The sequence below is a fragment of the Hemicordylus capensis genome, chromosome 7 (genome assembly GCF_027244095.1).
Source record: "Hemicordylus capensis ecotype Gifberg chromosome 7, rHemCap1.1.pri, whole genome shotgun sequence".
Lineage (NCBI taxonomy): Eukaryota > Metazoa > Chordata > Lepidosauria > Squamata > Cordylidae > Hemicordylus > Hemicordylus capensis.
In genome coordinates this window covers 37,640,624-37,668,135 of record NC_069663.1, presented here as the reverse complement: position 1 = coordinate 37,668,135, position 27,512 = coordinate 37,640,624, and the positions used below count along the sequence as shown (strand labels likewise).

General features: G+C 49.8%; 1 protein-coding gene across 3 annotated transcripts; it reads right to left on the bottom strand.

The window, feature by feature from the left end:
• Window positions 1-299: 299 nt before the first annotated feature.
• LOC128333399 (uncharacterized) lies at window positions 300-27,307 on the bottom strand. Of its 3 annotated transcripts, none has more exons than XM_053268884.1 (15): window positions 26,926-27,307; window positions 24,163-24,317; window positions 22,212-22,372; window positions 19,804-19,963; window positions 18,498-18,668; window positions 16,941-17,032; window positions 15,212-15,369; window positions 14,829-14,932; window positions 13,527-13,742; window positions 12,284-12,369; window positions 11,362-11,498; window positions 8,364-8,453; window positions 6,760-6,968; window positions 2,284-2,490; window positions 300-899 (listed from the first exon to the last, which is right to left on the bottom strand). In XM_053268884.1, the coding sequence occupies exons 2-15, from the start codon at window positions 24,307-24,309 to the stop codon at window positions 606-608; spliced, it is 2,232 nt and encodes a 743-aa protein (XP_053124859.1). In that variant the 5' UTR covers window positions 24,310-24,317; window positions 26,926-27,307; the 3' UTR covers window positions 300-605. The 3 variants fall into 3 exon arrangements, with proteins under 3 accessions (XP_053124859.1, XP_053124862.1, XP_053124860.1); XM_053268887.1 differs by lacking the exon at window positions 26,926-27,307 and adding an exon at window positions 26,823-26,883; XM_053268885.1 differs by lacking the exon at window positions 26,926-27,307 and adding an exon at window positions 26,486-26,626.
• Window positions 27,308-27,512: the final 205 nt, after the last annotated feature.

The window sequence follows — 27,512 nt, the reverse complement described above, 5'->3', positions numbered from 1 at the left end:
GTGCCTATGGAATTGGGGAACAATATCTCCATTCAAACTTTGATTTCTGTAGCTCAGACCCATAGATGGAGTGGGACGGGTCTGTCCTCCCTAAATCTTCCCCTGCAATTTTTTTCATGAACAAATGTTTAAATAACTGAATGTTGCCTGCAATTTTCTTTGTGGTGCCGCTCCTGCTATACTTTTAGGCCTGCTGTAGCTGCATGAACCCTCCATTTCAGATCACATTTTTAGCAAAAAGTAACCAAGGATGTGGTTGAAAAATCCCTTGAAAAATGAATAGTCACCGCCGCCACCAATACTGGAAAACAATCTTTTATTCACGCTGAGCCGCCTTTGAAACCCTAACCACAGCCCGCTGCCCCAATCATTCCCAGGCCCTATGGTCTTCCAAACCGCCAACTTCCTTGCCTTTGGGCTGGCAACAAGGCCTGCGCATCTCTGGAGCGATCCCATTTCCCCAAACTGGCCACGCTTCACAGTAGATCGGTGTCTTCCTGTTGTAGGTGGAGTTCTCTTTGATACGTTTGCTGGATCCAAAAACTCATCGTGGACACATTCATTAGCCGGATGGGCTTCCCTCTGGCTTCTCTGGGTGCCGCTTGTCAACCCCGGCACTGGCTCATCGCCCGGGCACTGCCGGATACGGTAAAATCAGCTTGTAGGACGTTAGAAGACGGACGGGTTTCCTGGAAGGGCTGCTGCCCGCCGGCAAACACCGTGAACGTGCCAGGCTCCAACATCCACTGATCGGCCCACACGGCTCTCTGTCTGTAGGATACCAGGAAGGGCACCTTCACGGCTTGGCCCTTGGGCACTTGTACCCGGCGGAAGCCGACAAGCTGCCAGCGGGGCACCGGCACCGAAGCCCCACCCCAGCGGAGGTAGAGCTGCACCACCTGCAGAGGGAAGGGAGCGTTGGAGGAGGAGGGTGAAATCCAGGCTCTCCTTCTCGGGGGGGGGGGGATTCCCAAACTCGTCCTGCAGCCCAGGATGGGGCTGTCGCTCAGGAGGACGGCTCCTGCTCTGCACGCAGACGGTCCCCGGTTCAGTTCCTGGCAGCGGCTAAAGGTATTTATTTTATTTAAAATATTTATACCCCGCCCCTCCAGTGCACTACTGCTCAGGGCAGCTCACAACAATAAGATAGACACAAGATACAATAAAAGTAATAAAATTAACTAAATTAAACAAGAAACGAGAAAAAGAAGGGGGGAAAGTTGTCAGGTTAAAAACCACAATCATTATCAGGTTCAAATTAGAACTGAAAATTATAAAAAGCGAAAGAAGCGAAAGGACCTACCAGGTCTACCAAAAATAATAACGGAGCATTAAAAAGCCTCCTTTAAAAGATGCATTTTAAGATGTTTTTTAAAAACACTGAGGGAAGGAGCATGGCGGAGCTCTTCAGGGAGGGCGTTTCAAAGCCGAGGGGCCACAACCAAAAAGGCCCTGTCTCTAGTCCCTGCCAACCGGATCTCTGTTAGTGGCGGGGTCATTGTCAGGTACAGCTGAGAAAGGCCCCAGCCTGAAACCCCCGGAGAGGCACTGCCGGTCAGTGTCGACAATACTGCGCTAGAGGGACCAAAGGTCTGACTCGGTGGAAGGCAGCTCCCTGTGACCTGTTCAACTCATGCTTAAAAGAAAACAAACAAACAAACCAGAACTTCTGCACTAAGGAAAACTGTAATATGCCACATCTAAATTATGCATTCTTGCACAATTTCTCTCATTCGGCATAATTCTCCCTGCCGTCACCTGTCACAAAGTAGGGGAATGAAGAGCACTGAAACTTCAGCTCTGACCAGTGGAAGGTCTCACCAGGAATTACCTACCCAGCGGCATGTCTATCTTTGCAACCCTACAGACCTGTAGTGTGGGGGAGGGGGAGCACCAAGGCCATGACACATGTATCGCTCTACTTATCACTGCCTATGGGGCCCCCCAATCACACAAAGTTTAGAAATTGTGTGCGTTTCTGCCCCATGCAACCACCCTATACCCACCCTAGCCCTGGTCACTCCAATTTGGGGCAATATACTAGGGATTAACAGAACCGGTTCAATTACGAACCGGGCCTCCAGAAATTGGGCCCGGTTCGAGTGGTTTGACTGTGAATCGGTTCAAGCTGGTTCGTCAAACAAACTGGCCCAGCTGATTGGCTTGACTGAACCGGTTTGCATATTGACAGTTTGGTCCGAATTTAGTTCAGATTAAAACCAAACCATGCCAAACAGTCCATGCACACCCCTACCATATACAGGCAAACACCTTGTTTCTCACCTCCTCGCCATCTCTGGAGCCCACGTTCTCCACCACCACAGAGACGCTGAGGTTACTGCAAATGGGCACGACATCGCTTCCTGTTGTCAGGTCGCTGTAGCAGAAGCTGGTAAATGAAAGCCCATAGCCAAAAGGGTAGAGTGGAGCTGCATCCCCAAAGTAGCGGTATGTCCGGCCAACCATTGTGTAGTTCTCCATTGGAGGTACCTGGATGTGTGAGCACAAATGAGTGGAGAGCCCTGGCAGGCAGAATGAAGAGTATGCTGGGAAATGTGTGAGTTCCAGCCAATAGCAAGTCACGAAATGTATCCCAGTTCTTAGACAAGGACACACAGGATGTACTATGAGTCGGAAAAATCAACACACAAGTACAAGGTGGGGGAGACCTGGTACGGCAGCAGTACACGTGAAAGGAATCTGAGTGTCTTTATGGACAACAGATCGAATGCGAGCCAGCAGTGTGATGCCGCTGCTAAAAAAGCGAACACAATCTTAGGCTGGATTGGCAAAAAACATAGTGTCTCGATCATGAGAAGTAATCGTTCTATTCTCTTCTGTGCTGGTACGTCCTCACTTGGAATACTGCCTCAATTCGGGGGCCCAGATTTTTAAAAGGATGTTGATAAAACTTGAATGGGCCACACTCTTTTGCGCAGACATGGCCTGATTATGTCATCGAGCCAGCAAGGCTGAGCTGGCTTGGTGGGAGGAGAGCTGGTCTTGGAGTAGCAAGCATGAATTGGTCCCCTTTGCTAAGCAGGGTGTGCCCAGATTTGCATCTGAATGGGAGGCTACATGTGTGAGCACTGTAAGATATTCCCCTTAAGGGATGGGGCCATTCTGGGAAGAGCAGAAGGTTCCAAGTTCCCTCCCTGGCATCTCGGGTGCGGATTAGGGCTCTCTCTCATTTTCTTCGTCTATGTGCAGAATGAGTTTTGTTCTGGGCGGCAGCATCGAGGCAGGGTGTAAGCACCTGCATTCAGAGTGGGGCCTTCCTGATTCAACCTGAGTGAGATCCAAAGTTAACTGAGCGGACATCAAAAAATGTGTGAGCACACGCACATGTGCATGCCTTAAGAGAGAACAGTGGGGGGGGGGATAAGTGGCTCACAGCAGGTGGGTGCTTCTGGTGGAAGCATTTCCATGGAGACCTGTTTCTATGGAGACCCCTAACTGCTGCAGGTGTGTAGGGGTCTCCATAGGAACAGCTGCCATGGAAATGCTCCAGCTGGGCATATCCACTTGCAGCCAGTTCCCTGCCCCATCTCATCTGCCCCAAGGGATTGAAGACAATGGACTGTGTGCGTATTCTAGTATTAGCCACAAGGTGGCAGTCTTACACATGGCTTTTACAAGCTCTTCCCAGCACAGTTAAGTGAGTCAAGAGAATCTTTTCCTGAAGGTGCTGAGTTTGCACCTGCCTCCGCCACAGGGCAGAGAAGAATAAAGGTCCCCCCTCTCCACAAAATCACCATATCAGGGAGGAGAATAAGCTGAACCCTTCTTCAAATGCTAGCTTCCTTCCCCACCCCACTAGTGCGCCATAGACTTTCAGAAAAGAACTGAGAACAAGTTAAATGCCGCCATGGTCACACAGGAGAACTGAACACAGACTCAGGAAAGTCCTCTGCAGGAGAATGTAGGCTGCAGCTGAGTGGCAGAGCATGTGCTCTGCATGCAGAAGGTCCCGGGTTCAATCCTCGGCAGCATCCCCAGGCAGGGCTGGGAAAGACCCCCATTCGAAAGCCTTGGAGAGCTGCTGCCAGTCAATGTAAGCAACGGGAAGGGGCAGTCACAGAAAAACAGCCAAAGAGGAAGGGAAAGGGGAAGTCCCACCGTGACTACAAGAAATATAATAACAACCAACCGCTGAAAGTATGTGTATTCAAAAATGAGTATATAATCAATGATTAATGATCTATAACATAAACATTAATGAACAATATACAGAACGCCTTCTCACAGGTGCAAAAGCATGTACAAAAACTATTAGAGATTCAGGAAGGAGGTAGCTGAGGCAGGCAAAAATAGACTGCAGGATGGGATGGGCAAAGTCACGTAACTAAATCACAATGGAAGTGGCAGATGACCAAAGCATAAAGTCAGACGTGGTCTCCGAAGAAGTGTGAAATTCCTCAATGGCAAAATAGTCAATGCTGTCCAAACAGAAGTGAGGATGTAAATTCACCGACGTGCTAATAACAGAGGACCCGTTGTCGACGCTTCCATGAATGAGCTGACCTTGATCAGAGATGAAGCCCAACGCAAGTCCTCCACAACAACATTAATACAACATTAATAAACAGCATATCTTAAGAAAGACACAGTCTTGCCGGAAAGGACTGCAAGACTGCGTCTTTCTTGCCTTGCCGGAAAGGTCTGCAAGACTGCGTCTTTCTTAAGATATGCTAACTTCTGCTAACTTGGCAAAGAGGCACCTTTTACCGTGGCGATTCTCTTTATTTAGCAGGGGGAGAGTAACTGGTCCCATTCACCCACAGCATAGTACCTCCAGTGACTATTGCTGGTGTCTATCTTTTGTTTCTTTTTAGATTGTGAGCCCTTTGGGGACAGGGATCAGTCTTATTTATTTGTTATTTCTCTGTGTAAACCGCCCTGAGCCATTTTTGGAAGGGCAGTATAGAAATCAAATGAATGAATAAATAAAATAAATAAATTTAGTTACGTGACTTTGCCCATCCCATCCTGCAGTCTATTTTTGCCTGCCTCAGCTACCTCCTTCCTGAATCTCTAATAGTTTTTGTACATGCTTTTGCACTTGTGAGAAGGCGTTCTGTATATTGTTCATTAATGTTTATGTTATAGATCATTGATTATATACTCATTTTTGAATACACATACTTTCAGCGGTTGGTTGTTATTATATTTCTTGTAGTCACAGTGGGATTTCCCCTTCCTCTTTGGCCAGTCAATGTAGACAATACTGACTATGGACCAATAGTCAATTATGGACTACGTGTACTATGGACACAGTATAAGGCAACTTCCTATGTAAGCTTTTAAAGTTGTATACATTAATACCAATTGGCATATGCACAAAACACAAACAGACCAGGTTGCTTACCTGTAACAGGTGTTCCATGTTCACTTGCAAAACGGGTTCCTTCTGCACCTGCACAGTTAGCCCCCCCCCGAAGAATTCCATAGCTCCTTGAGGTGTTCTTTGGCTCCGCCAAATCGTGTGTGAGGAGCGACCATTATTTTGGGTGCTTAGAGCACCTTCTCCTCAGTTTCTGATTGGCCGCTGCGAAGAGATGGGGACGGATGAAGATGGGTAAGCAATATTACGGTGGAGGTATCCTAGCAGAGGGGAAGGCTGGGTGGGTATTGTGAGTAAACATGGATCCCCAAAAAGATCACCTGGTACAGGTGAGCAAGCTGTTTATCTTTGAGGTGATCCATGTTCCCTCACAAAAGGGGTGACTGCTGAGCTCACCTGGATGGTGGCGGGTGCTAGGATCTAGTGACATGATCTTTTTTAGGACTGCCCGACCAAAGTTGGCCTCCGCCACTGAGTGAATATCCGCAGCATAATATCCCATGAATGGAAGGTCCAAAGGCCAGATGGCTGCCTTGCAAATGTCCACCATGCTTATGCCTGACATGATGGGCTGTTGACACAGCCATTGCTCTAGCTGAGTGGAGAGGAGAGCTGGTCTTGTGGTCACAAAGCATGACTTGTCCTCTTAGCTAAGCAGGGTCCACCCTGGTTGCATATGAATAGACTTGATGTGTGAGCACCGGAAGAGATTCCCCTCAGGGGATGGGGCTGCTCTGGGAAGAGCATCTAAGTTCCAAGTTCCCTCCCTGGCAGCATCTTCAAGATAGGGCTGAGAGAGATTCCTGCCTGCAACCTTGGAGGAGCCGCTGCCAGTCTGTGAAGACAATACTGAGCTAGATGGACCAAGGGTCTGACTCCGTATAAGGCAGCTTCCTCTGTTCCTATGAGTGTGCCCTGACTCTGGAAGGAGGCTGGACACCTTCTGTATTATAGCATATAAAAATTAGTTCTACCAGCCAGGGTGGGAGTCTCTTCCTGAATATCCCTTCTTTCCTTTATGGGAGAAAGATAGCTTGTGAGATGGTCTGAAAAATTCCGTCCTTTCCACATGGTACAGCATGGATCTTCTGACCTCGAAGGAGTACATAGGTTTTTCTGAAGGCAGAGATGGATTCATGAAAAAGGTAGGTAACACTATGTCTTGGTTTAAGTGGAAGTCTGAGACCACTTTGGGTGTGGTGGTTGAGAAGGAACTGAGGAGAAGCCGCTCTAATCACCCAAAATAACAGTAGTGCCACATGCCCAAGGAACGATGGAATTCTACCACAGGGGTTGAGGAACCTATTTTGTGAGGGCACATGGATTACCTCAAAGATCACCTGTTCACTTCTCCTTCCCTAAGAGGGGTAACCTCAGACATCCCTTTTGCCCCACAGCAAGCACCCCAGCCTTACCTGCTGCATACTTGCTGGCCACGTGGCAGGGAGCCTGCCAGCAGGGTTGGTCCCTTCTGCTCCTGTCAACATCTTGGCAATTGCCAGGCCGGTTGTCTGGGCAGGAAAGAAGCAGGCCAGGATTGCGCCCACACTGTCGTGGGCCTTGGCCCAACTCACGTCAAGCGGGCCGGCGTTGAAGAGCAACAGAATCACTGTACGCCCGGCAGCTGGAATTAAAGTAGCAGGAGTTCATTAATAGGCAGGCTAAATCCATCTTGCATCTGCAAATACTTCTTAATCGGCATTAGCTTTCTTATGAGCCCAGCACCACGGTGTTGTAGTGAGCATACGACTTGGAGAAGACCCGAGTGCGGGTCCTGCATGAAGCAAGACTTGCCATGAAGCTCACAGCCGAGCCTACCTCACAGGGTTGCTGTGGGGATAACCCCACCAACTACATCATCTTGGCTTCCTTGGAGAAGAGATACAGTTGACTTCTTCATACAATGTACAATTCATCTCTGGAATTCACTGCCATGGGATTTTATTTATTTATTATTATATGCCCCTTACTGCCTTTGGCTGATATAGCCTCAAGGGGGTTTAGAGCATATTTAAGACAATAGAAAACAAACCAGAATGGGTTCAGGGAGGGCAGCAAAGATGGCGAGGCGTCTGGAAACCAAGTCCTACGAGGAATGATTGAGGGAGCCAGGCACGTTCAGCCAAGGGAAGAGATGATGAAGGGCAGAGATTTATTTTGACATTTCTATCCCTCCAAGGAGTCCAGAGCAGCGTCCATGGTTTTGTTGATCCCCACAACAACCCTGTGAGGTAGGTTAGGCTGAGAGAAAAGTGACTGGTCTGCAGTCACTCAGTGAATTTCATGGCTGAGTGGAGATTTGTCTCCCTGGTCCTCGACCAACACCTGAACCACTGCACCATACTGTTTCTCTTGATAAAGGTAAAGTTGCGCTGTCAGGTCGGTGTTGACTCTTGGCACCCACAGAGCCCTGTGGTTTTCTTTGGTAGAATACAGGAGGGGTTCACCATTGCCTCCTCCTGCGCAGTATGAGATGATGCCTTTCAGCATCTTCCTATATTGCTGCTGTCTGATATAAGTGTTTCCCTTAGTCTGGGAAACATACTAGCAGGGATTCAAACCGGCAACCTCTTGCTTGCTAGGCAAGTTATTTCCCCGCCACGCCATTAGGTGGCTGTTTCTCTTGATAGTGGCCTTTAAATATCTGAAAGGCGGTCGCAGAGAAGTGGACTTCTTTGTTGTTCCCAGGGGAGGGACTAGACACAATAGGTTGAAATGGCAAGGAGGCAGATTTAGGCTGGACATCAGGAGGATTTCATAATGGCAAGAACGTGCAATGGCAATTTCTCTCTGGAGATTGTCAGCAGAGGCTGAACAGTCAGCTGTCCGTATCCTGTGGCAAAGATTCTTGTACAGAGAAGGGGGCTGCTCTAAAAGGCCTGGGAGTTCCCTTCCAACTCTAACGTTCTGTCAACATCCACAACGGACATGCAGTGCCCAAGGCCACCAAGTACTTCTGCCACTGAAACGCTTGGCAGTGTGAGGCATGCAACGCTCCCTGCGGGACCAAGACACTCACCCACAGCCACGGCGTCCTGCAGCAGCTGCAGCTGATGGCCAGGCAGGGCCAAGTCACTTCGGTCCACAGCTTCGGTCTCCAGATCAACTCCTGAGCAGAAGCGTCAAGAGTGTTAAGAGGATGCCCTCTCTGCTATGAACCCCGCCGCCTACTGACATCCGGTATGGTGGGAGCAAGCACGAATTGTCCCCTTTGCTAAGCAGGGGCCACCCTGGTTTGCAATTTGGATGGGAGACTATGTGCGTGAGCACTGCCAGATATGCCCCTCAGGGGATGGGGCCCCTCTGGGAACAGCATCGTACAGAAGGTTCCAAGTTCCCTCCCTGGCATCTCCAGGGAGAGCTGGGAGAGACTCTTGCCCGAAACCTTGAAGAAGTTGCTACCAGTAGGGGTGTGCATGGAAACAGCTTGGCCTGTTCGGTTCGGATCCGAACCAAGTCCGAAAAATACACTTATAAAGCAGAATCTGGTGAGAATTCCCTTTTACAAGTACAAGGGTGGAGGCCCTTCAAGAGGTAAGGGGCAGCCAGGCAGGGGAGGTGAGCTGTGTGTGTGTGTGGGGGAAGCTGACCAGCGTAGCCGGTCAGCGCCACGCTCCCCTCTCCTTTATCAAGCGGCTGGCACAGCAGCTTGGTAAAGGAGGCGGAAGCACGCTTGGAACTGCACCAGGAGGGCGAGCAGCACCACCAGCTTTTTCCACTCCCACTGCCCCCCACCCGAACGTCCTTTACCATGCCAAACCAATTCGCCCGAATTGGGTCTGGTTTGGTTCAGTCATGGATCGATTCGGTTCAGTCATGGATCGGCCATGGATCGGTCCATGAACAAACCTCCGAGCCAGCCCCAGTTCGAGGTGAACCAGTTCGGCATCCGCACCCCTAGTTGCTAGTCCGTGTAGGCAGTTCTGAACTAGACGGACCAATGGTCTCTGACTCAGTATAAGGCAGCTGCCAGTTTTCCTAAGCTGCTCATGAGTCATACTGGAGAAGCCAGACTCTTAATGGTAGGGTGGGTCAAGGCACCCAGTCTTGGCTCCCGGTCGCAATGACCAAATGGCTGAAGTCCATTGTGGCAAGGGATGATGGTAGCTGCCGTCCATGAATGTCTGGGGGTCCAAGGTTGGAAACCCCTGGTTCAAAGTATGCAAGGCACCTTGGGTGGGGCAGCAGAGAGTTTGACAGCAGACTCTGTAAATAAAATAGCTCACATTCATTTTTATGGAGGTGAGAAACCCTTGTTAATTCTTCTGCGCCTCATATATATCACATGGTGGAAAACTACAGTATATAAGGCAGGGCTGCTCAACTTTGGCCCTCCTGCAGAAGTTGGCCTACAGCTCCCATAATCCCTGGCTACTAGGCACTGTGGCTGGGGATTATGGGAGTTGTAGTCCAAAAACAGCAGGGGGAGGGGCTAAGCTGAGCAGGCCTGATATAAGGGTTTAGGGCAGGGGGTGGGCCTTCCAGCTAGTGTTGAATGACAACTCCCATAATCCCCAGTCACAATTGCTGGCTGGGAATGATGGGAGTTGTAGTTCAAGAACAGCTGTAGGACGAAGTTTGCCCAGCCTTAGTTTAGGGACTGACCCAGATGTTCCACACACACCTCACCCTTGGAATTACTCTGAGAAGAGCTTTTAGTACAGAGAGGCGAGACCAGAGTCCCTTCTGGGGCTTCTGATAGTGGACAGGACCCCAGCTCCTTTCTTGGAGAAGGGCCACAGGTCAATGGGAGAGCACTGGCTTTGCATGCAGAAGCTCTCAGTTTGGCATCTCCAATTAACAGGCTTCAGATAGCAGATGATGGGGAAGCTGTCTGAGACCCTCGAGAGCAGCTGCTAGCTGCTAAATGAATGAATGAATGAATAAAAGTCAGAATAGACCAAGCAAGCCTATGTTGTTTTTTAATCTTGGTTTTATTCCCCAGGGTACAACAAGGCCTTTCTCTCTATTTTGGATTTACACTGTATTTACATTGTTTGAACTGGGATATTTTTCTAGATTTTATTTATTTTTATAAGCTTTCGGACGTGGAATGGGGAAGTTGCCTTATATCGAGTCAGACCATCATCCTTCCATCTCCATACTGTCTACACTGGGGGTTCCCAGCCAGTGGTACTCCAGATGTTGCTGAACTACAGCTCCCACCATCCCCAGCCACAATAAATTGTAGCTGGGGATGATGGGAGTCGTAGCTCGGCAGCATCGGGAGTACCACCAGTTGGGAACCCTGGTCTACAGTGACTGGCAGTAGGGGTGTGCACCTACCAAAAAACACGGTTTGGCTCGAATTCGAATAAGTTTGAACCGAAACGTGTTGCTCCAACCGGCTGGTCCGATCTGTTTGACTGACCGAACCAGTTTGGCGGTTCGGGCGGCAAACTCCCTTGCATGGCCCCAAGCACACTCCTCCCTCCTTTATCAAGCTGTTGGTTCGGCGGGGGCTTGGTTCCAAGCCACCAGAACCAAGCCGCCATCAAGCTGGCAGTCTGGTAAAGGAGCGCGCTTGGGGCTGTGCCGGGGAGGGCGAGCAGCAGCAAACGGCGCCACCAGCCACCACACCGGCTGGGTAAGGAACTTATTACCTCTCTCCTTGTTCCCGCCCAGCCATCCCTTACCATAGCCAAACTGGTTTGCCGGAACTGGGCCTGGTTTGGTTCCGTCTGTGATCGAACCTCCAGAGAACTGGTTCAGCACAAACCGTTCATGCACACCCCTAACTGGCAGTGGCTCTTCAGCATTTGAGGCAGGAGCCTTTCCCAGCCCTACCTGGAGATGCTGCCAGGGATTGAACCTGGGACCTTCTGCACACAAAGCAAGTGCTCTACCACAGAGCTATACAGAAGGCTACACCACATTACTGGAGAGCAGACACAGTAGGAAGCAAACATCTTTTTCATATCAGTCTGCTTGAAGGAGAAGTCAGAGTTGCATCTTTGGGAAGGAGGTCTTGCATTGCTTTTCTACATTTATCTCTCAGCTTGCTATTACAACCTTACCTGTACCCAGGCACACAACCACCACGTCTGCTGCCTGGACCGCGGCCTTCACCTCATCAGGGGAGTACTGGTCACACCTGGGGAAGCTACATCCAGCCGCAAAGGTGACATTGGCTGCTATCATTGACAGGCCCCTCCTGTGCCAGACAGGAACAAGAATGGCTCTTAGTCTCTTAAGGATGAAAGTCAGGGGGTGCATGTATTCAGTTGCAAAAGTGTCAAGAGGCTGAGGAAGGTTTGGCAGTCAAGGAGCAAGGCCATTGTTCAGTCCCACAATCCATTCCAGCCCACAATTTAAGACTTCCTTCCTGGTCTTTGTCAAAGCAAGTTGCTCACATGGAGCTCTCCAGGGTGCTGAAATGCCAACTGCCTTGCCTGCAGCCAAGCATTTCAGCACACTGGAGAGGTTTCACCTGCAGCCTGCATTTCAGCACCCTGGAAAGCACCATGCGAGCAACTTGCTTTGACAAAGACCAGAGCAGGAAGGAAGTCTTAAATACCAGCAGACTGGGCTTGCCCTTCCCAGACTCCGCCTCCCTAGCTGGACAGCAGAGAGAGTCAGTCTTTTGACATAAAGTTCAGCACTCCTCCTCTATTCCATCAAATCCCTCCTGGCCCATTGCCAGAACTGATATTCAGGCCTGAGGGAGTGCAAAGTACTTGAGGTGGAAGAAGCCGGTTTGTTGGAGAGCTCAGTGCCGGTTCTGGGATATCTGAGCCGGCGGGCTCCAGGACTGGCTCCTCTGGTCTGATTGACTCAGGGCTGGACTCTGCACTGCTGCTCTAGGCAGGGGTCATGCCAAGTACACCTAGAATGGGGCTTCGACCTCAAGGAAGATCTGTCAAATCCAGTATCCCACCAGGGCTGGCTCAATGCAGGATTTTCCAAGCACAGAGCTGGGGAGGTCTCTGTAGGTCTTACCTGGGGGTATAGATATATTGGGGATCTGGGGATGGTGCATAGTCCCCAAAGATAAGCGGTCGGTTGTCTGCAAAAGGTCCAACCACCTGCCAAGAAGAAATTAGGGACCACAATGGAGTTCAGGCTGCACACTCCATGCCTGGGGGTGAGAGAACCAAGTGGCATGAGGGAGCAGAGGCTTAGCAGGAGGGGGAAAGCTTGTAATGGTCATACATGCTCTGAGAACTTGAGAACTGATGGCTGCAACGCACCCTACACTGCCTTGCTTTGGAGGCAGACTTCAAATTAGGGCTGGCCCACAATCTAGCTGCTTGCTCATCATAAAGCAAGAGCGTAAATAAGATTAAGAAAATAAGAGAGCCAGTGCGGTGTCGCTAGACTAGGACTGTGGACAACAGAGTTGAAATCCCCGCTCAGCCATGAAACTCACTGGGTGACTCTGGGCCAGTCACTTATCTGTCCGCCTAAACTACCTCACAGGGTTGTTGTGAGGATAAACATAACCATGTATGTTATTCTGGGCTCCTTGGAAGGAAAGATATATATATAAAAAAAAATATCACTTGTCCATCTCCAGGCCAGATTTAAGGTGTTGCATTTGTCAGATAAATCCTTGAAACCAGAGTTAAGGGATTACATTTGACTGATAAGAGTCTGTGCCCCTTAGGTGGTTTCATACAAGTCCTTAGGACATAGGAAATCATAGGGGACCTCCCTCCAACCAGGCGAAGAGTTGTATAGTTCAGGGAATGAGATGGGTGAGAAGACCCCATGACTCAGACTGTGGGTGACCCTGCATCACTTGGCCCACAAAAGAAGAATCATGGAAACCTGAGCCAGCACCCCCACCACAACCCAAGGACACTGTTCTGCCCTCATCCTCTGGCTTGGAGGCATCCTCCGAGGACCTACAAGACTTAGCAGAGCCCCCGCCCTGCCTCCTGCGTTGCCAAAGCCAGAGGTTTCAAAATTGGCAGAGGTCCCTTTAAGATACAGATCCTTCCCTAGGCAAAGGCAGGGCCAATGTCTGAAAAAACAACAACAGCAGTCCGCTCAAATAAGCCACTGGAGCAACATCTCTTGCATGTTGCTATACCCAGCTCGTGTGTTCCTGCTTGCACTGGCCAAGGTCCTGTCTGCTCTGCCTCCGGAGCCGTCCAAGGCCTGCTGCTCCCTACCTTGGCAGAGGCGTGGCTTCGCTCAGAACACCTCCTCACCATGCCACCCCTTGGCGTATACTTACCGCAAAGCTCTTCCCCTGGGCCTTAAGAGGCAGTGTCCCTCGGATGTTTTTTAGAAGGACGAAAGAGCTGATGGCGGCGTCGAGGGCCAGTTGTTGATGGGCCTTGGTCTGCACGTCGTCTGGTCCCAGGAGGTTGTAGGGGTTCATTGCCAAGGGGTCAAATTCACCCAGGCGCATGCGGGTGCGGAAAAGTGGGCGCACGCGGTCCTTGACCGTCTGCAGAGAGTAGGGAGCCGGATTATGGAATTAGGGAGCTGGATTATAAAGTTAAGTTTGCGAAGCAACCATATGAAGAAGTGAGAGGAGAGGGATGGGAGCTCTGATTCTCACACCCATAGAGTGTGTTAGGGTTCCTCCTGGCACCAATATCTGCAGTGGGTCTGTTGATGATTAGTTCTTCATGGAGCCAGAAGATGTGGGTGTAGATTCTCCACACTAGGAAAACAGGAAGTTGCCTTATACCAAGTCAGACCATTGGTCCATCTAGCGCACTATTGTCTACACTGACTGGCAGCAGCTCAATGCTCTACCACTGAGCCCCATGCTTAAGGAGAAGATCTTACCGTGCTTATGTATGGTCTTCCATCCACATGCAAACCAAGGTGAACCCTGCTTAGCAAAGGGGGCCATTCATGCTTGCTACCACAAGAACCAAGTTTTATTCACCCAAGTTTTTTATACAAGAATTAAATTTTTAAGTTCTTTTAATGTTTTGATTTTGTTTGATGTTGAAAACCACCCAGAGAAGCAAGTTTGGGGCAGTGTAAAGGTAAAGTGTGCAATCACGTCAGCGATGACTCCTGGCACCCACAGAGCCCTGTGGTTTTCTTTGGCAGAATACAGGAGGGGCTGACCATTGCCACCTCCCACGCAGTATGAGAGGATGCCTTTCAGCATCTTCCTATATTGCTGCTGCTCAACATAGTACCAGCGGAGATTCGAACCGGCAATATAGGTGTTTCCCATAGTCTGGAAAACATACCTGCAGGGATTCGAACCAGCAACCTCTGGCTTGCTAATCAAGTCATTTCCCCACTGCACTATTAGGTGGCTATCTGGGGCAGTGTACACATATAATAAATACATAAAATAAACCTTTATCTTAAAAACGGCTTAAGACATTAAACACACACAAGCAAAGCAACCCAATATTTGCTCTAAGTAAAAATCCAATTACTCAGTAGTACTTTGGTATATACTGTATAACCTGCAACTGAACGCATCCCAAGAGTCCGAAACTGACTTGGAGCCAGTAACCCAAGTTTGCTTGCTTTTCCCTCCTCTGTGGCAGCACCAACTCACCTCCAAGGAAATGTTGCCGAGGGCAACTGCCTTGCTTATATACGTGAACACATTTCTCCTCATCCCAAACGCAAGTTCCAGGTTGCATCCGGCATTCACAGAAGCTGCAGAGAAAAGGAGGTCGTCATTAGCCACAAAGGGCAACTGGGCACGGAGGCACCTTCTGCCTCCTTGCAGAAGGAGGTTTTCTTTCTATTTGCAGATGGAGAGTCCTTTGTGGACATGGAGCCATCTTATTTATTTATTATTTCTCCATGTAAACGGCTTTGGAAAACTTTTGTTGGAAAAGTGGTACAGAAATATCCATGGCATTCATTTAAAGGGTTATGGGGTAGTCACCTGCACTGGACTAAGAATCACACTCCCTGCTCAGCGCCACTCACCGACAGCCGTTTCCAGCAAGTTGTGGGTGAAGTGGTGGCCGTACATGATCAGCTCCAGGGCTCCCTCGTCGCTCACCACGTAGCCCTGGAAGCCCCACTCTCCCCGCAAGATGTCAGTCAGCAGCTTCTTGTTAGCGCAGGCGGGGACTCCGTTAATGCTGCCAGGGTTGGAAAAGTCAGCAGACCGAAACACAACTGTTGCGATCACTGGGGTCTTCCACCTTGCGGTCCCAATCACTAGTGATATCATTGAGCATTTATAACCTTTCATATGTTCTGAAGCAGTGTTTCTCAAACTTTTTGGAGTCAAGGACCGCTAAATTCTTCGTGCAGAGTTTCAAGGACCGCTACATTCTTCATGCGCAGTTTCCCGGACCAGCGGTTAGTAAAGGGGTTTCAAGTCTGTCTATCTATCTATCTGTCTGTCTGTCTGTCTATCAGACTTCTATACTGCCCAAAACTTGCATCTCTGGGCAGTTTAGAATGAAAATAATATAAGCATTAAAATAATTAAATTTGGAATCTTTTGCAAACATGGAATATTAGGGGTTCTTAACCTTGGGTCCCTCAGTTAAACTCCCATAACCCCCAACAACAATGGCATTTGGCCATTATGGCTGGGGATTATGGGAGTAGAAGTCCACCGACATCTGGGTACCCAAGGTTGAGAACCCCTGAATCTAAAAGCCTGGGTGAACAAATTTGTCTCCAGTATGTCTGGAGTGGAGGTGCTTGTGATTACTCAATGGAGAGGGGATGTTGGGCCATTAGAAAAATTCAAAAGCTACACGGGGCCAATGAAAACAACATACAAGCAAGCCCCACTGATGCAAGAGGGAAACAGCGTTCCCTCTCAAGGCGCCTCGACCACAACAGGCAGCTGGGTTTCAATCAACCAACCTTTGGCTGCAAACAATGAGCATGCAAGAACCAGCAGCCCTTCAAGTGGCGCCCACTGCCATACTTTTTCCTCCATGCCCCCGCACTGCATACAGTTTGAAGCTGTAAAGATAGGGAATAAGATAGCTGTAGGAAGATCTCAGCAGCACGTGGAGGCAAGGCACAAGAAGGGTCCCACGCCTCCGTGATACTCTTCCTCTTCCGTGCCATGTGCAAAATTGAGGAAGTGAGTGCCTTGATTTCAGTTGTGGGGGGGGGGGGTTTGACTCCCAGTCAGGGACCGGCACTCAACCCTTCGGGGACCGGCAGCGGTCCAGGGACCGGTGGTTGAGAAACACTGTTCTGAAGCACTCTATACATGTAATCTACACTCGACATCTAGTTGTTAGCCGCCCGCCCAGAAATGTAAGTTTGGGGAGGGTTTAACTTTGATAAATAAATAAATAGATGGCAATGGCCAACCCCTCCCGTATTCTACCCAAGAAAACCACATGGCTCTGTGGTCGCCAGGAGTCAACACCGACTCGAGGGCACAACCCGTACCTTATTTATCCGAATCGAAGACGGCTCCAAATGTAAGATGGTGAGCGGGGCCAGGAGGCGAGAGGGATGCTTCTTGGCACTCTTCCCCCTCCCCTCCTGGAAAGGTCTCTCCCCTGAAGCTAAGAGGGATTGCTAGCAGCGCTTCATTTTGTTGGGGAGGGGAGATCAAAGAGCAAGCTGTCACCCAGCCAGCGAGGGCCCCTCCCTCAGGGCCCCAGGGACATTTGCCCTTCCTCCGTCCAATTATAGCTGTGCCCCAGACAGGGACTCCCCAGCCCCCACGTACCTGTTATAGCTGCACATGAAGCTGAAGGCTCCGGCCCGGACACAGGCCTCAAACTGGGGCAGGAAGGTCATGCGCCAATCCCGCTCCGCCACCTGCCACAAAGCACAGACATCGTTCCCCTCTGAGCTGCTGCCACCTCACCCCTGAGCATTACTGGCTCAGGCAGCAGATGGCTGGAGCAATCCAGAGGCGCGCCCAAGACTCTGGGCGGTTTACAACAAAACAAAACAAATAAAAAGGTTAAAACATTACAATTTAAAACTTAAAACAACAGTATTTTAATTGCCACCCCTGCTAACTGAGCAAAGAGGTGCCTTTTTAAAGTAGTGATTCTCTTTATTTAGCAGGGGGAGAGCAACTGGCCCTATCCACCCCCAGCACAGCAGCCCTCCAGGGGCTGTTGCTGGTGTCTGCCTTAATGTTTCTTTTTTCAGATTGTGAGCCCTTTGGGAACAAGGGACCACCTCATTTATGTATTATTTATTTTTCTATGGAAACCGCTTTGAGAACTTTGGTTGAAGAGCGGTATATAAATATTATAGTAGTAGTATTTAATTAAAAGCCTGGGTGAACAGATGCATCTTTAAATACTTTTTAAAGGATGTCAGAGATGGGGAGACTCTTATTGCACTAGGAAGCACATTCCAAAGCCTCGGGGCAGCAGCGGAGAAGGCCCGTCCCTGAGTAGCCACCAGACGAGCCAGTGGCAACTGCAGACGGACCTCTCCTGATGATCTCAATGGGCAGTGTGGCCCAAACTGTTTAGGACTTTATCAGCTATAACCAAGACCTTCTATTTTGCCCAGAAACCTATCAGCAACCAGTGTAGATCTTTAAGATAGGAGTGATATGGTCTCTCTGAGATGATCCAGAGACTAACCTGGCTGCCACATTCTGGACCAACTGCAGTTTACGGACTACGTACAAAAGCAGCCCCACATAGAGCGCATTGCAGTAGTCAAGTCGGGAGGTGACAAGCAGATGTACTGCTGTTCTTAGGTCATTTATTTCAAGAATCGGAAGCAGCTGGCATATTAGCTGAAGCTGATAAAAGGCACCAATAAGAGTACCACAAGGTATGGCACTGCAGCCAGGGAATGAAACGGGCAAAAAAGCAAGTACTGGAACAGAGGAAGCTGCCATATACTGAGTCAGACCATTGGTCTACCTAGCTCAATATTGTCTACCCATACTGGCAGGAGCTTCTCCAGGGCTGCAGGCAGAAGTCCTCTCTCAGCCCTATCTGGAGATGCTGCCGGGGGGGAACTTGGAACCTTCTGTTCTTCCTTCCCAGAGCAGCCTCATCCCTTCAGGGGAATCTCTTTCAGTGCTCACACATCACATCTCCCATTCATATTCAACCAGGGTGGACCCTGCTCAGCAAAGGGGACAATTCAAGCTCACTACCACAAGACCAGGCCTCCTCCTACTTTGGGAGTGAAGGACAGAGCTGAAGCCGGCAAAGAGAGAAGATACAAGTCAGGCGTCGGATGCTGGAATCCCTCCTCCAGAGGGACAGGAACCCCTCCCACTACAACCTGCCACAGTCCTGCTGACCTTGGCATCAAAGTTCAACCGGGATGTGGGGATATTCTCAGGACCACCGTGGACATCAAAGTGCTTGCAGCCGGCGCTGGCCTTGACGTAGCGGGGATGTTCGCCCTGCAGCCCTGTCACGAAAGCCACAGCCAGCTCGGTCGTCAGGAAGGGATCCTCCCCGTAGGTTTCCTAAAGGGCAGGCAGACAAGGCGTCATTTCCAACCACTATGCCACGTCCCTTCCTGGGTGCCTCCTTTTTCTATCTCTGGGCTGCCCCACAGATTCATCTGCCTAGTACTCCAGCTGAAAGAGCAACCTTTCCCAGCACTGATTTGGGCTTTTATTTATTTATTTAAAATATTTACATCTCGCCATTCTTCGGGGGGGTGGAAATGCCTGGTGGCTTACAGCAACACTCACACAGAACACCGCACAATTGCCTCTACAGCAGGAGAAAAGCCAATCATTCAAGCATGGCAAAGCGAAAACTATATAAAGCATGGCTGCATTTCTAGCACACGGTGTGTTAGAAATGGTTAATTTAGGTTTTTAGGTTGTTTCACCTTATCTTATTTTACTCTTATGTAACAGCTTCTATGTGTATTCTTAGATATCTGTATCAATATTTACTCTTAAGGGTTTTTTTTTTAAAATCTGGGTCTGAGCTGAAATCTGTTTATCTGATCAAAGATCGTAATAAACTGAACGGAACTATAGAAAGTTAGGGTGAAGCCTGCTGAAATTTTTTTTTAAAAGTCTTCCCCTTGGATTTAAAACTAAACAAGCAGGGGGCATGTTGAAGCTCACAGGGAAGAGAGTTCCAGAGATCAGGGGCCACCACCGAGAAGGTTTGCCCATGTGTCATGTGTTTCAGAAGGTGATGGGACATACAGGAGAGGCCCTCTACATGATCTCACGGGTCAGGTGGCCCTTCAGGTATCTTGGCCCTTTTGCTATTTTGCAATTTGTTTTGGTCAGAACTGCATATGTGTTACCATATTTGCCCATTTCTACCCACCCTAGCCACCTTAAGTGGCACAGTGGGGAAATGCTTGACTGACAAGCAGAAGGTTGCCGGTTCAAATCCCCGCCGGTACTATATCGGGAAGCAGCGATATAGGAAGATGCTGAAAGGCATCATCTCATACTGCGCGGGAGGAGGCAATGGTCAACCCCTCCTGTATTCTACCAAAGACAACCACAGGCTCTGTGGGCGCCAGGAGTCAAAATCGACTTGACGGCACATGTTACTTACCCACCCTAACCCCCACCCCACCCCTCCCACGCCCACCGTAGCTCCCCGCTTTTGCCAAACCATTGCTACCTGGTTCCTGCCCCACAGCGGGTGCCTCATGATATTTAACACAGGGCTGAAGCAACTTAGGCCTGTGTGGTCGCCGTAGTTACCACTGGAGACGAAGATGTTGTGTTTGGCCCGGACCTCTGTGGCCGTGGCGTTGGCCACGCGGTGGATGAGTTCTCGGCTGTCAGGAGAAAGAAGGTGCAGTTGTAGGGGAGGGAGAAGGGCCCTTTTGTCTGAAGGCAGCTGCTGTTTATGCTGGGAACAGGCACAAAACCACTTCTGGGGTGGGCTGTTTAAGATGGCTGGCGGGTTCCCCCCCCCACTCAAATGAATGTTCCTCCATATGCAAAAACGTCTTCCACCCAGAAGACTAGGAGTGGGCAAATGTGGCCCTCCAGCAGTTGTTGAACTAAAACTAGCCCATCATCCCCAGCCAGAATTTATTGTGACAGGGGATGATGGGAGTTGTAGTTCAACAACAGATGGAAGGCTAAGTTTGCCCACCCCCTGCACTGAAAGGGGCCTGTTTTCAAGTTCACAGTGAACACAGGTATACTCGTTCACACAAACAGGTACACATGCACAAACACTTGCACACACAAGCTGTCTAATGTATGAAGAGGGCTCCGAGCTAGTGGTCAGGGAGAAGGTTCTAGTCAAGGTTTCTCCCCGAGACCCTAGTTTTCCTAGAGCAGGGGGTTTTTTTGGTCAGGGGAAGAGCATTTAAATAATGTGAGAGCCCCCTTGGAAACGATGAAGTGCTGGCAGATCTACCACCACACCCGGGAGGCTAGAAAATAAGTTTTGAAGAGTTGGAACGGGTTCGGGAGGGGCACTGCCCTTCCCATGATGTACACATTTTTATTGAGACTCCTTGTAGCCTCTGAACAAGATTGTTTTCAAAACAAAACAACACCGGTTTATCACCAGATGTGATAGGGGAATGAGTGCATATACCACACGCAATTGCCCAACTCTCAAACTACCATCAATCCTCGGGGGGGACAAAGGCTGAGCTACGAGTTATCTTAAAGGAACTTTTGGCCTCAAATTTGGGAGCTCCAGAAAGGGAAAGGTGCCTCCCAAACTCCCACCATCTTGCCTTTTTTACTGCCATCACCTACTTTAAGGTGCTGGAAAACTTTTAGATTGTGAGCCCTTTGGGGACAGGGATCCATCTTATTTATTATTACTCTATGTAAACCACTTTGGAAACTGTTGTTGAAGAGCGGTATATAAATATTTGTTGCTGTTGATGGCAGCATGAACAGCAGCGATACCTCCCAATATGTCAGCAGCGGCCGGCCGCCATTTCTCCCCCACAGGATTCCCAGAAGCCCTCTTCATACATTACGAGCATCACGGATGCTCACAGTGACAGCGAACTAAAGCTGGGAGAAAGTCCCATCACACCTCTGCCAATCACCTCCTCGTGCCAATGATCATGGTTACAGTGCTGTTCGTCTGAAGGGGGCATCGCCGTAAGCGTGGTTGCAGCCCACCAATTTACCGGAAACAGGCTTATGGCGCCGTTTGTCTGAAGAGTCGGCACCATAACCGTGATCACCGGCGCGAGGCGGTGATTTACAGTGGGGCTTCCTTCCCACTTTTGCTGGTTGTAACCATGAGCACCCAGGGTGCTCATAATATCTGAAGAGGACTAGAGTGAGCTATAGGAATCACTGCCCTCATTCTGATTGGCTTGAGAATGATACAGCAACATCCTGAAGCCAATCAGGAGGGCAGTGACTGCCCTCACTGGCAAGCCTCTAATTTGGGGGCCAAAATGACAGCCACCAGCTGAAGAGACCATGGAGATCACCATCACTCCTGGCAGGAAGTTTGACCCTGGCTTCACCCCCATTTCACTACCGCTGCTAAATGGGCAAAGAGGCACCTTTTAACGTGGTGATTCTCTTTATTGAGCAGGGGGAGAGTAACTGGCCCTCTCCACCCCCAGCATAGCATCCCTCCAGTGGCTGTTGCTGGTGTCTATCTTGTGTTTCTTTTTAGATTGTGAGCCCTTTGGGGACAGGGTGCCATCTTATTTACATATTATTTCTCTGTGTAAACCACCCTGAGCCATTTTTGGAAGGGTGGTATAGAAATCAAATAAATAAATAAATAAATAAATAAATAAATAAGTTATTATTATTTAATTACCATTATTATTATTATTTAATTACCCCCTATTATTATTATTATTATTATTATTATTTAATTACCCCCTAAAACCCACAGGCATTCATTGGGCCCTGAGGAAGGAGCCCCTAACCACTGCCTGATAAGCTTTGCTGGGCACCCTCAGGGAGGGGCAATGCACACATTCAACCCATGGTGCAATGGGGGCCCAGTGTGCTATTGGGAGCTGGGTCACAGCAGGACTTGCCTCAGGGACCCTTGTGACCTGGTGCCAACCCCGGCCATACCTGAAGGAGGCAGCCAAGCCCAGGGCTTGAGGGTAGGCCGTCGCCCAACCTGAGGCCTCCACATCCCCACGCAGGCACTCTGTGTTCCAGTTGTAGGGTCCAATGCCCAGTCGCTCAATGGGGGGAGCTGGGCCGTTGTTCATCGCACCTCCTCTTGCCATCTGTGGGAGTAGAGACGCCAGGGATTCAATCACTGGAGGGGGCAGTCACTCAAGAGCCTTTTCCGTGGCCGTCTCAGCTGTGCTAACAAGTGGCACTAATCTCACAAGAGCCGACAAACTGAGGGCTGACTCGAGGGTTTGCGGTACCCTGGGCCAAGTATGACTTTTGCGCCCTCACGGTCAGTTAAAATCATTGGCCAGGCGGGGGCAGACGCCACGCATAGAGCAGGGCAGTGGTGGCCGTACAAACTGTGAAATGTACAGTCCCCTCCCTCGCTGCTACCCCGTCCCAGCCACTATGCAGAGGGCTGCTATTCACAGCAGAGGGGGCGGCGTCTGCTCCCACCCCAGACACCTCAAGAACAGGTACCCTAGGTGACTGCCTAGTGGACAGGCTGGCCCTGACTGAACCCCGCAAAATGAGGCTTTGAAGCCCTGAACTCTTTTCAGCTTTCCCTTGTTTCTGCATTTGTGATCTCCTGGTTGGCCAGTTTATTTATCTATTTATCTGTTTATTTAACGTATTTGCATACCGCCCACTACTGAAGTCTCTAGGCAGTTTACAACAATAAAACAAGCCAAGACATTTTAGAACAATGGAAACACATTAAAAAGTCCAAATTGAAACAGCTGCCCATAAAAACTACTGCTGCGCGCAGGCCCAGAACAGCCGAGGGAGACACGGACACACGCCAAGCAGCCGAGGGAGACACGGACGGACATCAAGCCTTTTATTATAGAGGAGGATAACCAGCACTTTGAATTTAGCCGGGAAACCTATTGGTAGCCAGTGTAGTTCTTTTAAAACTGGAGTAATATGTTTTTACCGGGACATCTCGGAGACCAATTTGTGATCAAACTGTGGTCGTAGTTCTCTAAATGTTTAAATCCAACATTAGAACATAAGAACAGCCCTGCTGGATCAGGCCCAAGGAAGCCCATCTAGTCCAGCATCCTGTTTTGCACAGTGGCCCACTAGATGCCACTGGAAGCCACAGGCAGGAGTTGAGGGCATGCCCTCTCTCCTGCTGTTACTCCCCTGCAACTGGTACCTTTGAGGCTGGAGGTGGCCTCTGGCCCTCCAACTAGTAGCCGATGATAGACCTCTCTTCCATGAAGTTATCCAAACCCCTCTTAAAGCCATCCAGGTTGTTGGCTGTCATCACATCTTGTGGCAGAGAATTCCACGTTGATTATGCGTTATGTGAAAAAATACTTTAATTTGCGGGTCCTAAATTTCCTGGCAATTAAACATTGTTTAATGCTGTTTAGTTGCCCGTAACACAAACAGATAACTGTTAATCAAAGTCACAGGAGAAGAAAACGGAGAGTTTTCCCAGCCTTTTTAATGAATATTTATAAAGTAAAGGATTCTAATCCAGATTAATGACTGCACCTACATAATTAGGGGGTGGTGGTAGTTGCCCTACTTCAGTGATCAAGGGCTGAAACATTTATTCTGCAAACGTAAGCATTCTTATCCACCTAATGAAAGAGTATCTCCTAGTTAACTAGGTCAATCAATCATCTTTATTACGGCCATAAACCAGCACCTCTGAAGTGCTGGGGGCAACCACCACCAGAACGCTACCATTCGCAGGCTTCCCAGAGGCATCTAGCCAGCCGTTGTGGGGAGAAAGACCAGACAGTCTGATCCAGTAGGGTTTTTTGCCATTCCAAACCTGCTCCCCACCCCAGCAACTTTTCCAGGGCTTGGACGCTTTTAAGAGCCCAAGCTTCTCTATTTCCACCTCTGACTCCCGCTTATTGGCTGAAAATCCTTCTTGTACCTGCTCCACCATCTCCTCCAGTGTCAGCCGGTTCATGAGGTCATCCAGCCGCTCCTCCCAAGGCAACGTGGGGTCCTGGAAAGGGAAGTCATTCCCCTTGCTCAGCCCGGCCAACAGCAGTAGGGCAGAGATGTGGAGCAAGGCCATGGCTATTGCTGCAAGAGAGAAAAGTCCAGTTAATAACCGCCATCACAGAACAATATCCTACCCAGAACTGGCCCTTCCTGGGAGGTGCCAAAGAGCTGGGGGGTGCCAAAGGAGGTGGCTTGGGTTGCTCCTCCGTCTCCCACACTGACCAAGAGCCACACTGCCTGCAGGCTGGCCATTCGTCAGGTAGAGCTGCATGGTTAATGAGCTGCTTCCTTTGACATCCCCCTCGGCTCGTGAGGATGAGCCAACAACAACAACAACAAGAATAGACAACTGTATTTGTTAGTTGCTCCATAGCAAATTGTTCTCTTGGCGGCTTCTTCTCTTTCCTTCAACTTTCCCCAGCATTATGGACTTCTCAAGGGAGCTGGGTTTTCGCATAATGTTTCTGAAGTATGATGGTTTGAGCCTGGTCATCTGTGCCTTAAGTGAAAGTTGTGGATTGAATTGTTCTATGGTCTATTTGTTTGTTTTCCTGGCTGTCCATGGTCTCCTCAAATGTCTTCTCCAGCAACAAAGTTCAAGAGCATCAATACTTTTTCTATCTTGCTTCTTCATAGTCCAGCTTTTGCATCCATAGAGTGTCACAGGGAAAACCACTGTCTGCACGATTCTAATCTTTGTAGGTATAGACACGTCACGGCATCTAATATCCTTTCCAAGGCCTTCATTGCAACCCTACCAAGTGCTAGTCTGCGGCGTATTAACTTGACTGCTGGATCCTTAGGCTAGTCAATTTCTCTTGGCCTAACCTACCTCACAGGGTTGTGGTGAAGGTAAATTGGGGAAACGTGTCCAAATGTCATAACATTATCATTTTAAACATCCATCTCCCCCACCTCAAATCCAAACCAAAACCACACTACTTTGCTTGTGGGGCTCTCCTAGTACCTGCATTCTGGAGCAAAGTACTACAGCACAAGAAACTAACTAACTAACTGAGAGAGAGAGAGAGAATGTATTAATTGTGTCTAAGTATTCAAATGTGGTGCCTCCCCCCTCCCAGTCTAAAGTGGTACCTGCTGGTTATGTGATTGTAATAAAGGAATTGAGTTGAATTCTATCACCTCTGGATTCTACCACCTATTCTGCGGAATGGGTAGAACAGGCTGCTTGTATTTTGCTGGTCAATAGTAGGCCATAAAAAATTGTTGATTGACTAATCGACTGACTGACCAGGCTGTGCTTTGGAACAGGGGTGGATCTTACATCTGCCACAGAATGAGATGGGAGAACAGAAGCACTTGAATCTGCAAGTGGCAGGTACCACTGCTGGACATTTTACTCATCAAAGAAAAAACAAGTGCCCTGCATTGTAAAAACACACACACACACAAACTAGCAGGTCAGGGAGGAAAGGGCTTTAGCTCAATCCTCTCCTTGCTGTGCTGGCTTCCTATCTGCAGGGACATTTCAAAGAGGGGGGCATTTAAAATCACCCCCCGCCCTGTGACCTGAACGGAGGCACTTCCTCTTCTGTGCTCTCCGGCCTCATTTCGGCCCACACCGCACAGCACACAATGAACTAGCTTCTCCTCCAAAGACAAAGTCAACACAGGGTCCGTGCTCTTCCATAGGGGAATTGTGCCTGGTGAATGGTGCCCCTCCACAACCCTCCAGGATTAGCCTGGCACATCTCAGAACGGGCATCCATCTCCTGGCAACTTCAAGCAGGGAGCCAGGGGGCACACTGCCCCCTCAAACACCCCCCACACCCTCCATTTCTGTTCCAGAAATCTACTCTGTGGGGCACAGCTCACTCACCCATAAATGCTCTTTGCCCTTCCTTCAGTGCTCCTCCTAGAGAGGCAGAGGCCGGGGAAAAATGGGGCGTGGGGGGATTGCATTATGAAATATATATTTCCTTTGGAAATTTTTACTCTCCCAGGCTCCTTGCTTGCTTCAGATTCTTCCAAACATCAAGAGTTGATGTCGAAAATAGAAGCTGGCTTACAGAGACACTGGATTCCTTGGTGTTCAGCAGACGGCAGTCCATTTTTTTTAACAAAAAACAAACAAATTTAAAAGTCACATGACTACCTTTGGACTCATTCTCTGAATAAACGATCCTTCCAAAATAATGTAACATACCAAACACGAATCAATGTTATGAGCAAAGCAGGCTATATATATACACCACAAAGGCCCCTAAAGAAACAATGTGACTTCCGACCTGCAAAGGGAGCTCAAGAATGTATTGCTGCTGGTGTTTCAATCTTTCCCCCAATTTTTCCGTTTCTTCCCACCCAGTTTGTTTCCCTCTTCAAAAACCCCGGAAACCTCCTTGCCTCTCGAGCTCCTCCCCTCAAGCACGCCCCCCCCCCGCCCCGCTACTGAAAGCAAGCCTTGAGTGGCTTGAATGGCTGGGTGGGCTGCAAAAGACGGGGCGGGCGGCGGCCGATATTCTCCAGGCGTCGCAGCTTCAGCCAGCCCCCGCCGTCCTCAGAGCCTAGAGCCGCCTGCTGTGCCCACACAGCAGGGTGCAGCAACCCCGGGACACACACACACACCCTGGGCTGGGAAGGAGCCCCGCCGCCGGCCAGAGCAGAGCCTACTTCCGAGGGAGAAGCAGGCACAGGCATGCAGGGGCCCCTCCGCGCCAATGCCCCTTACCTTTCCCGTGGCCCCGGCCCTGGCCGCCAAGCAATCCGGGCCGCTTTTGGGCCGATCCTGCACAGTCAGTGGCGGCGTCTCCCGCCCCCTGCCTGCCTCCTCCTCCTCCTGCCGATTGCACAAGGCTGGTGGATGACGTGACGAGGCTTCCCGATCCCCGCAGCCCGGGGGCAAAGGCTCTGGCGGCTCTGCCTTCCCGGTCTTTCCAAACCCTCGGCTCATCTCTCACTCCCGGCCGGGGCAAGCAGCAGCACGCGAAGCTTCCTGAGTCCCAGGGCAGCCGGGCCGGCTGCTTTCAGGCAGCAGCGGAGCCAGTTCCGAGCCCGGCAAGCTGCAACCCGAAACTGCAGTTTCCCTTTCGCCCCGGAGGGTCAACCAACCCATGCCGGCAGCTCTCCGAGCCTGCTGTGCCATGACTGTCCATTGGAGGGCGCCTTGCTCCTTGAGTGAGCCCTTTTCCTCATAGGAAGCTGCCACATACTGAGTCAGACCATTGGTCTAGCTAGCTCAGTCTTGTCTTCACAGACTGGCAGCGGCTTCTCCAAGGTTGCAGGCAGGAATCTCTCAGCCCTATCTTGGAGATGCTG